The sequence below is a fragment of the Amphiura filiformis genome, chromosome 6 (assembly GCF_039555335.1).
Source record: "Amphiura filiformis chromosome 6, Afil_fr2py, whole genome shotgun sequence".
In the NCBI taxonomy this organism is placed as follows: Eukaryota; Metazoa; Echinodermata; class Ophiuroidea; order Amphilepidida; family Amphiuridae; genus Amphiura; species Amphiura filiformis.
The window spans coordinates 36,304,751-36,316,234 of record NC_092633.1 but is presented as its reverse complement, the minus strand read 5'-3'; the positions used below and the strand labels follow the sequence as shown (position 1 = coordinate 36,316,234).

Sequence of the window (11,484 nt, the reverse complement as noted above, 5' to 3'; positions counted from 1 at the left end):
GACTGAGCTCCCAGAATTAGGTCTGGGTTTAGAGAATTGTCAACTAAGGAGAGCTTAAAATCACTCTCCTATATCAGATTTAAGGAGAGCAGTAGAGAGCGATTGCTCTCCTCAAAAGGCAGTCCCTGGTGTATGGAAGAAGGATATTGATTCAATCATGTTCACAACCTGAATTTTTGTATTTTGTAATATAGTTTTAAGGTACTTCATTGGCATGGCATAATTTAGTATTATATTTTTCTATATTTATTTATTGCATTTAAAACCACCTTCCTACTTGGCAATGAGCAGGCATGTAGCCAGGATTTATTGGGGGGATGGATTTATTGAGGGGAGGGGTGTAGCAGGCTCAAAAGTTAATTTTTCCTTTTAAAAAGGGCAGATATTTCGTGAATATTTCTTTCAATAAAGGGCTGATGTTCAATGTTTTTACAGAAAATGTGGGCCTTTTAATTGGGATTTGCACCCCCTTGGACAGGGCTGGAAAAATGTAAATTTCCTGGTACCCAATAATTTAGTGAACCATATTTCCCACTATAATTGGTTGCGTGCGTTAGCGGCGTCAGGTGCCGGAGGGGATGTGCCCCTCCAAAGCTGATTTTTTTTTTAATGACACCAAAATGGCGCGATTTGGTGCACCATTTTTCATATTTTGGAGTTTTTGGCGACTTAGGAGAACCACTGGACCTATTCTCAAGTGCTAGGATCATTCACAGTTAATTTGAAGAAAAAAAAGGAAAAAAATTACAGTTTGTTATCCTAAATATGCAAACCACTAACTAATGTTGACCTCTTCATCTATCACATATTATAAATGCATTACGGTATGTTGTAGATGAAGAGGTAAACATTAGTTAGTGGTTTGCATATAGGATAAGAAATTGAAATTTTTTGGTAATTTTTCCCATTTTTTTTCTCAAATTAACTGTGAATGATCCTAGCGCATCAGAATAGATCTCGTACTCCAGTGGTTCTCCAAAGTTGCCAAAAAAATGTTTTGTTTTTTTTTTTAATTCCGGGATTTCCTGTGAGCCCCCAAATTTCACGGCCGCCCGAGTTACCCAGTTTTTCCAGGCCTGCTTACAGACACAATATACACCTGCTGTAGACCTGATTAAATTTTGGGTATGGCAACATGTAATATAGTGGTTTATTGATTTGGAAAAGGTGGCAAATAAAAAAAACCCTGTCCTGCGGGTGGACAGACTTTCCCAAGTAGGGTCGATCAGTTAGGATTTTTTAAAGGCTAAAAATACTCTTAGAAATAACAGAAAGCTTGACAAATCTATAAAAACTCTGAAAAATGTTTGCAAACAAATTTTGACAATTTTCAAAATTACACTTCTGCAATAAAATTGCTGTTTTTACATTTTTATACTGCTAAAATAACAAAATCTCCAAAATGCACTTTGACTGTCCCGAAAAACAGGGTGTTTGATTTTTTTGTCACCTTAGGTATCATTATAATTACTTCTGGTGTTTATGTCGATGGAACCTGGGGTATGTGTAGATTTCACCAAGAAGTTAAGGATTTAACCTATTGTATATGAAGTTAAGGATTTGAACCCATTGTATACTACCACCGCATTTGCGATGCGTTGCTTTGCAATGTGGTGCGTTGCCGCACTGCATCATACTACAAACTACTGCATTGAGATGTCGCAATAAAGTTAAATACATTTTAACTTGGAAATGCGAGGAGTTGCGTTGAGTTGCGGCAAAAAGTAATCGATATATCGGCATCGCAAAGCAACGCATCGCAAATGCAGTGGTAGTATGAACGGACCTTAAGAAGTTAAGGATTTAACCCATTGTTGGATCTTGGGTTTAATTTCTTTACGCATATTGTATTGTAGGAAACAATTTAAAATTCATTTTCTTAGTTAAATGGTTGAAACTTAAAAAATATGGCTCCTGCCATCTCACTTGCCTTAAAGAGGAAGCCCCGCCAGAGCAGTTCTTCTGGGGTGAACCAAACCTGCCTGGTTATCAAATTAATCAGTGACAAGGTTATCTCTTAATTTTACAGGTGCTAATTGATGTTTTAATGTTATTGCATCAATTAGCACCTGTCAAATTCAGATATACCTTGTCACTGATTAATTTGACAAGCAAACAGGTTTGGTTCACCCTAAGAACTGCTCTGGCAGGGCTTCTCTTTAAATTATTAATTATTTTAAACTGTTGTGATTTGGTAGTTCACAGCATCTTACGAATGGTAGTGAGCTTTGGCAAAAATTGCATTGCTCAATTCATAGCGAGCGTGAAGAAGTATTAAAATATCACAGATATACTTTTATAGGTGCTGCGGTTCTTGAGTTACGTTGTGAAGAGGGCTGAAACAACAACACTTTTGTAAAACGTACATAACTAATTAACAACAATAAATTAAGTTTGCAAAGTACACGATTTGTAGAATGAACTTTTGCAAAACATCAAGGTGTTAATTTTCAATAATATATTGATCTAGATAATGAAAATCGATTTTAGGTTGCTTCGACCAACAATGCCTTGTCTACCCTTAAGGTATTCATCAGAGGGGAAATATCCATTTGATGTAAAAGTAAATAGAGACAATTACACACAAGAAAGAAGTTCGTTTTGCACACATTGTGTATTTCGGCAAATTATGTCTCATGTATTGCATTTGTAATATAACAGAGGTAAATAAATTACATTTTTTACAAAAAAAGTTCTCACATTGTAATTATATTTTTTACATATGAGATTACAAAATAAAACACGGGTACACAAATCTGTACCCACTCAACTAACAGGTTAAGTATGGCACCTTTTCACTCATTTTAGTTGACACCAAAAAAGTGTTTTTTGTTTCCTTGATACAGTGACCAAAAACAAATTGGGATTATACTATAGGCCTATGCTATTCACTGGCGTAGTGCATGTTAGAATATGACCGTTGCTAGTTCAACTGGCTCATGCATTCTTTGTTATGAACCACTGATCGAAATGATCACAACACAAAACCTATGGCATATATCAGAATTCAGAAGAGGTGTATGAGCCCAGGCTTGAACCAATGGTTACTAATGTGCACTACGTCAGCGAATTGTGACATTCTTGCACTTGCTTGTGAAAGTTGACAATGCTGATTTGTTTCCAAATACTCTCTTAGTATTACCACATCAAGTAAACAAAAAACATTTCATATAACGACTGCTCAGTGCTGGAAGGGGGTTAGTGCAATAGCTGCCATGTGTAGGTAAGTACAATATACTGTGTGTATATTGTCAAAGGTTCACAGGGCAGCTATTGCACTTATCCACTTCTGGCACTGAGCAGTTGATAAGTGTTTTCAACATCTACATTGTATCCAATCTACATTTATACCAATGTATGTTTAAAATAAACTCTTTACTTTTCATTTTTGGTTTGAATGAAGTCAGTTGACCCATGCATACATACACTTGAGATCCATGCATCTGCTATAGAAGACGTTCATCTCCCACAAGAGGTGTAGATTTTAATGGGGCCACCCATTCAGGAAACCCAATTTGAAATTCACACTCCCTTTGTAGTGTGGGAGTTACGGTCATGTCTTCCATAGGGGTATATGGATTTCAACTGGAATAGACCAACGTGTCTCCTGTCCACACAGGTCACATGCACACTTGTATCATAAAACCCTACCAATATATTGACTGCTCAGTGCCAAAAATGGGTATTGGCAATAGCTGCCATGTGTCGCAGCCCTGTGTAGATGAGTACAATACACTGTGGGTAAATTGCCAAATGTTCACAGGGCAGCTATTGCACGTACCCACTTCTGGCACTGAGCAGTTGATATCTGCACCTGTCATAGACCATGCCAAAGAGACAATGATTATTATTGTGAATTACAATACATATATGCATGGAGGGGCATTACAGTTTTCGTTTCTGTTCATTTATCAGAAAATATGAATCAGGTGCCTCCTTCAATATATCTTTGTGGTTTGAGCATCACAAAACATGTTATTGATGATCCTTTCACTTTTCACAAAGGATATACAATTCTCTTCAACAAATGATTTTTAAGTTTGTTGTTTCATAATTTGTCTCTATGCAAAGATCACATGACAGGAATACAGTGGTATTTTGCAATCAAAACTATATAATATGGATCGAGCAATTACCTTTTTGTTTTTTCTGTAGTTTAAAGCTAACTAGTCTATACCATTTTTCACCCTGATTTTTCGCAATGATGTCAGTGCGCATTTCATTGTGTCCAGCCTCAAATCGCCAGTGTTTGTTCGAAGCACTGATGTACACACACACTCGCTTAAAGACGCCTCATAGATACACAAGCGACACTGCTGTCTCAATGCGTTGATGTCACTGCCACATCAGAGTGAAAAATGGTATAAATGCAAAACTTTTTATAGAATTGCAAATTTCATGTCATCCAGTGTGATCCATTTCAGTTAAAATCCATACACCCCCTATGGTAGATGTGACTTTTACCGTCCGCACAGGGAGTGTGAATTTCAAATGGGTCATGTCTTCCAGAGAGGGTGTGGATTTCAACTGGAACCGAAAAGCCCATTTCAGTGCTCAACCACCAGAGGAAAATAATCAAGTATCCAATTTTGTCATCTTTGCCATTCAAACCACAGAGTCTAGCACAAAATATTGTGCTACTTCTTTTAAGTACCCTCCCTCCCCACCTGATGTACTTCATCACAATCATGTCACAACATACAAATCTTCCTCCTTGCATCTGTACCACACAAACATTCATATACAATCTCCGCTAACACAAAATATTAACATATCATACAAACCAAGTGGGAAAAGAAAATTATCAAAATTCATCATCATATATGAAGGCCAAAAAAGACTATTTTACCAAAACTGTGATCTACTGTATATAAGTATATTAATACCTAGTGTTTCTACTTTGTAGAATTTTTGACACCTACAGGTTACATTATATGTGCTAAATTCTAATAACATCAATACAGGGTGTTTCTATTTTATAGATTTATTTGTCTTGCTTCTACAGTTTGTTACTACACAGAGCACATAGTTAATCTATTTCACATAATTAGCATCGGCATTCAACTTGTGATGAACTAGGTTTTATTTCCCAAGTAGCCACTACAATTAATAACTATATTTTACATCATATTTCACAAATTTTGTAATGACTACACAAACTGTACATCTTATTTTTCACTTGGAAATAACAATTGAAAATGAAGGCAATTAAATCGTCCATCGGGCAATATTTCAACACTGCCCTCTAAACCAGCTTTCGGAGAAGAATGGCACTCTCTTGTCCGTGGTAAGCATACACAATGTAAGTGGGGTTTTGATTGGCTGATTCAATCATCTCACAATCATATCTACTGAAAGGATGCTGCAGCCAAACACAATTTGTTTAGCTTGCCCAAGATCGCAACAGTTGGAGAAAGCTTGTGTAGCCTGCTCCGCAGCCGACTGATGATGATGATCAACAGACCAGTAACCTGATTGCCTAATTATATGCCAAAGACCTTCAAAGCTTCATTCGGTGCTTATACAGGGAATACAAAGCCTCACAAATATCTCATGAACAGGGCGTGTGCATCAATCAGAGCAACAAAGTGCCATCCTTTTCTAAAAACTATTATAGTGAATAACAGGATGTCGTTTTGGTTCCGTCAAGGCCGCCATATGGTAAATTCAAATGGTGTACATCATCTTTGGTGGCAACTTTATTTTGGAACAATAAATATGACCAATAAATATGTCAAAAGTGTTGATTATTTTCAATTCTTATCTTCAAGCTCATTTGCATATTAACAAAACGGAATGGGCTTGCATCCACATTCACTTTTGGTACATATCAAGAAAATTACAGCAAAATGATGTTTAAAATTGTTATCATAATGATATAAACCTCATTTAGAATACAAAGCTTTTTGTTTTGGTTTGGCTTTTAAATCAAGGTGTCAAAATAACCAAAAATTTAAGAGAACAAAAAATTGGAAATAATATTTGAATGAAATGCTGTCTTTTCTTAACCACTCCATGACAAAATTCACGACAGTTTAATAAAACTAAATAAAAACGACCAGAAATATTTTTGATTACATGTTTGCTTTGTTTAGCGGCTGGTTTGTTACAAGCAAGACACTTTTTTCAGTAAGCTTGTTACTTTTGTACAATTTATAACCCCCTGAGCACTACCTGCCAATCTAACATTGTCTCTGATTGGTCAATTACATCATATCTTCACTTTAATCACCAATCAGAATGGACCTTTGCAACTAATTCGCCCCAATTTTTTTGCATGGTGAAATTATTCTAACAATGTTGCTGATTGGTCCAATTGATAAATGAAAACTTCTTTTTGGCCAATCGGCAGGTAGTTCTCATGGGGTTAACAATGTTCTTGAATGATAACAAAAGAAAGTTATGATTTGTAATATACACAACTGATTAAAATAAATCTGCCTTAAACCTGCCTTCATAACCAACAAAATGTTAACAAAGAAAACATTAAGCTTCTAACCTAATGCTATTAATATGCAAAACATTCTTTTTGGCCTTTTACAATAAAACATGCACTGTGAACAGTACAATTTTGTATAAATATCTTTTGATAATTTAGCACAATATTATATTTGTTTTTCAAACAAATTGTAATAAATTTCTGTGAAAGTACTTTGCAAATGATGACAAAGTCCACAGTTTCCCACATAACACCATACACAAGATTGTTTTTTTGGTTTTTTTTGGAGTTCAACTTTTTAGCACATCACAGACTTGGGTTTCAAAGTTGAATAAGTAGCAGAAATATCTATGGAGATTCTCAGCATCTTCATGCACTTAAAGTTTAGGTATTGTCAGTGATCCCCGCAATGGAGTAAAAATATTGAATTCTTTTCAGGAATTACTTAAAAGTGAAGGATTAGTTAAGATAGCTTGCCTGCAAACTAACAAAATAACACATTTCTTGACATTGATTATTTCCCCATCATAATTCTACTCAAGATAATTTAATTTCGAAGGGGAGCAAAGATGATTTAACAATTTAGCTGAAGCGGGATTCAACCCAGCGACCTCTGGTTTTCAGAGACCAGTGCTCTACCATCTGAGGCCCTATGATGGACGGTGATACCAATTACCAATATCTTTGCTCGGGTGCCATCGTGTGGCCGGAGATCATCCCCACATTGCGATACAACCAGGGAAATATTACCTTCTCACTAAATTTGCATCAAAGTTAGTTCAAATTGTCAAACTTACCCCTCTCCCAAATAACCATGTGCATTCAAAATGTTAAGAATCTCCAAGATATTATTTACAATTCATTTTTTAATTATGCGGTCAAAGGATCACTTGAGCTTAAAAAAAACATTTGTTTGTCCACACCTGACCAACCCTACCCCCTGTATTTCTTTTGTTGTATTACTTTCTTAAAACATTTTTTAATGATTGGAAACTAAAACTGAGAATTGGGTGTTATATGAGTAATTATGCATCTTTGGGTATATCTCTTGTTCTGCAAGCATTCTACACAATTGCTATGTGGTGCCTGCATGGTCATTAAAAGTAAAATCCTGATTCACTCCACCTCTTTTATTGGCAGGTGGTGTAGACAAACAAAAAACATTTTTAGCCGTAGTGCATTGTTGTCATATGGCCTATTGGCCAAAATAAGAGATATCACATGAATCCAGCAAAAATATTGTGTTAACCCTCCCAAGCCAAGAATAATTTCCAAAAATGGAGTCAATAATTGCGTCTCAAAATTTTTAATTTTTGTGCATTTTCACGAAGAATTGTTCCATTTGGCTTTATCCCCCTTTCTGTAAAAAACACCACTCAATTTAAGGGAAAATTATACTTTTTCCTCACATGGATTGATGGTTCATCAAGGGAGGGAAGGCAACACAACATTTTTATTTACAAGCTTTCAGCATTATCAGTTGCCACAAGTTACTGTCGTTAAATGTACACTGACATTGTTTACACAATTTACCCTTGCACTGATCAGCAAAAACGTGTAGAAAGTCATGACGAATTATTAACACACACATTAACCAGCCCTTTGCATGGTGTATAGCCAGACTATAAAAATTGTAAATTATTGTGTCAACACTTTCTTTGTCTATTATTATTGTGTGAAGTACATGTATTAATCTTGAATTATTGAAGTGAATATTCATTGGTTTTAGCCCGCATTGTTTCTACCTGCTTGGCTCTTTCCAAACAAGTTACTTTTGGAATATAGTCACCCTCAGAAACATCTGGGGAATCAAGTTTACTAGCAATCACCTTGAAATGTTAAATTTCATTGTCCGAAAAAACCCAGGATCTAATAAATTAATAAATGCTACTTTCGCTGGGAGATCTGAATTTGGCACACCTTTAAATCGGGGTTCTCATTAAGCTGCCCGTGGGACAAAGCCAGCTCTCCAACCAATAGCTACCAATTACGTTTGGCCCTTGAATTGCTCTGCAATAAAAGGAAAATTAAGAAATACAGGTGTATTTTGCCTTAAGCAGGTGTCCTTAAAATTTGTTTGGTTCTTTGTATAGCCCTTGAACTTGACTTTTTTTTAATTCACTCTAAACCATAATGGAATTTCATCAAATAATTAGACACAAAAATAATGGACAAAGGTGTTAGCACAATCATTTCAGTAGAGTTACATTGTATAGGTTGGTGTAAACTTGATATACTGCATAACGAGAAATTTGCATGGGGTTATAATTTGTACACTTTTGGTGGTCGAATAGGCAGCCACAAATTTTTAATCCTGCGAAAAGATTTATTACACATAGTACTTAATGTGAATATATTTGGAAATGCAAATTAAACACCCACTAAACTGTCCCGAATTGATAAAATCGTGAAAATTTAACCCAGCAAAAATATCCCACTATACAGTACTCTTGGATAAAAGAATTGACATAAAAAAAAGGCTAGAATCAGACACTTCCGGTGGCAGTTTCAAGTTTTCTCTCGATGCTCAATGCACACATACATGTATTCTGGCTGAGCTGTATACAAACAAATTAGTTTTGAAAGACTATTCTGAAGAAAACTGGCAGTGGCACACCCCTTAGTACACCCACCCAGGCATGTTTATGGTTAAACAAAGGAAGGTATTATGTTCTACATTATATTTCAATCTTGCCAACATCATACTTCTGCATCGCATCAAAATTCTACATAGCATGATCGCTGAACACCCGTCATTATAATGGAAGGTCTGATGTGAAATCCAACGCATAGGCTACACGCACCATTAACATATATGCAAATTACATATACTGTAGACCCTATCGAATACTACGTCACTCGTCCTCATTTAAATAAAATTCTGTCCACCATAAGGTCAGGGCAATTTGTATGATAATACAATAAAATATGTGATAGGTATGAATGGTTTTGGAATCGAACTGGACACCTGCCCCTCCGTCACTTAAAACTTAGACCCAACGTGGCTGCCATTTCAGTTGTTATACTGTTCCACTTGAGTTTATTCGATACGGTCTATAAGAATTGTCTCAAGAATTTGTACAACTATATTTAGCTAATACAATTCCTGATAAGAGTTTACACCAACCTATATAGTTAACTCTACGGCCCTCAATATATAACCAGCCTGCTGCCCTCACTTGAAAGTGGAAGGCAAACATCATGATCAGCAGTAACAGCCAGAAGACTCACTTGTGGAATCGTTATCAGGCTCGCTTGGCGTGAGTGTGACAGGAACTTCAGCGGAGAAGAAATTGGTTAAGGAAAAGGACCAAAGACACGTTATTTGGGACGACGTTTTTTACACACGTCATTTACAATAAAGAGGGGATTATGTGATGGTTTTTTCCTAACAGTAACAGCCGGCCTCTTGTGGTTCTTCACTTTCTGGTTCCCTTTGGGTTAGCGTGACGGGAACTTCAACAACTAGGACAAGAGTTAAGGAAAATAAACATTCAAATAAAAATGGGTTATTAAAAGTAGGGTAAATTATAACACTACTTCTACTATATTATAACTATAATTTATCCAAATCAACATGTCTTATCAGACAATATAAATTTCATACATCATTAAATTTATTCAAAGGTAAAAATGCAGCATCTTGATTAAGTTACTTTCATCTTTCCAGTGGCAGCACCAAGATGTTTTTTGGGGGGAGGGGGGAGCACCGGGATTTTTTTTTTTGGGGGAGGGGCATGGGGAGGGGCAAAGTAAATTTCAGGGGGGAAGTCAACCTATTTTGAGCAAAAATTGCTGTATAAAGTGATTTGTTTTTGGTTTTTTGTAATTTTGTGTTTTTTGCGTTGGGGTGGGGGGGGGAGATCTGACTGGTCATGCCTCCCTGGTGTTGCCACTGTATCTTGGATATGACATATGGATTTGGACAACTACATAACATACTACTTCTACTATTATTATATATCTATTAGTATGCTTTCAATCACACAAGTGCCAATTACTTCATATCAATATTCAGCTTACTACTTGCATACATCTACTTTGCAGCATTTTTCCCTCTGCTACAGAAATCATACCATGACCTGACATATTTTGAGCCCCCAGTCAAACCATGCTAACATTTCTTGAACCGAGATGGGTAATCTTGTAGTACTTTTTGATAAAGGCTTAGTGGTGTAGCAAGAGGAGGGAAGTGCCCTTACGTGGCGCCAAATTGATCAATTCAGCTTTGATTCTGCGCCCCCTCAAAGCGATGGAAGTCAAAATGTTTCCATACATTTCAACAGAAAATCATTTTAAGACCGATATTCAACTTCATTATAACCTAAATAAATTATTTCAAGAATCGAGGGGTGCCATTATGTATCCTTGGCACTGGGCGCCACAACTCCTAGCTACGCCACTGTAGGGGCAATGAGCAACATATTGATGAGTTTGTCAGTATCTATGACTTGTCGAGCATATTTATAATGCTCTCACATTGTAAAGCTTGTCAACCTCTGCTAAAAATCTGGGTACATATTAATTTCCTTACCTGGTACCCTTGTGTCACATTTGGTCACTTGGCCTAATACAATAAAGTGCATAGCTCATGGGCAGGGACAGGCGATTTGCGCGGAAAAAAATAGCAAATTGCGCGGAACTTTTTTTTTCAGTGCAAATCATGTATACCTAAATTGGGCTATTCCAGATGTATTCCGCACTCCCCCTATGGAAGACATTTAAAAAAAATACAATTCCAGCTGGAATTGAGATGTGTCTAAATTCCAGCAGTCATTTTTAGCAAAGATTCCGGCTGGAGGGTATGGAAGACATTGAGAGTAGGTGAATTCCGGCTGCTAAAATAAACGAAAAAACAAGAGTGGGGATTGTTAAAGGCCATGATGTGCCTATGGAAGACATTCACATTTCTTAATATTCCGGCTGGAAAATGGTCAAAAATGCTCCAATTCCAGCAGAATCTTCACTTATGATCACCATCTCGATTAACCTATGAAAGACATTTACTTGAATTCTGGCTGGAAACAAAAAATGTTCTAATTCCA

The 11,484-nt window shown here is 36.4% G+C and overlaps 1 protein-coding gene and 1 long non-coding RNA gene across 3 annotated transcripts in view; both read right to left on the bottom strand.

The window, feature by feature from the left end:
• Nucleotides 1–1,888: 1,888 nt before the first annotated feature.
• LOC140155355 (uncharacterized) overlaps nucleotides 1,889–11,484 on the bottom strand; it is an 86,676-nt gene continuing 77,080 nt past the window's right edge. Inside the window, exon 2 of the long non-coding RNA XR_011859377.1 lies at nucleotides 1,889–1,978. This is a non-coding gene — a long non-coding RNA (uncharacterized lncRNA). The remainder of the gene's footprint in view (nucleotides 1,979–11,484) is intronic.
• LOC140155353 (ras-related protein Rab-6A) overlaps nucleotides 2,600–11,484 on the bottom strand; it is a 43,012-nt gene continuing 34,127 nt past the window's right edge. Inside the window, exon 7 of one of the 2 annotated variants that reach the window (XM_072178167.1) lies at nucleotides 2,600–9,715. In XM_072178167.1, coding sequence (XP_072034268.1) covers nucleotides 9,645–9,715 — 71 coding nt within the window. In that variant the 3' untranslated portion in view covers nucleotides 2,600–9,644. Of the gene's footprint in view, nucleotides 9,716–9,782; nucleotides 9,905–11,484 lie in introns of those variants that run through there. The other variant, XM_072178165.1, reaches the window with a different exon arrangement.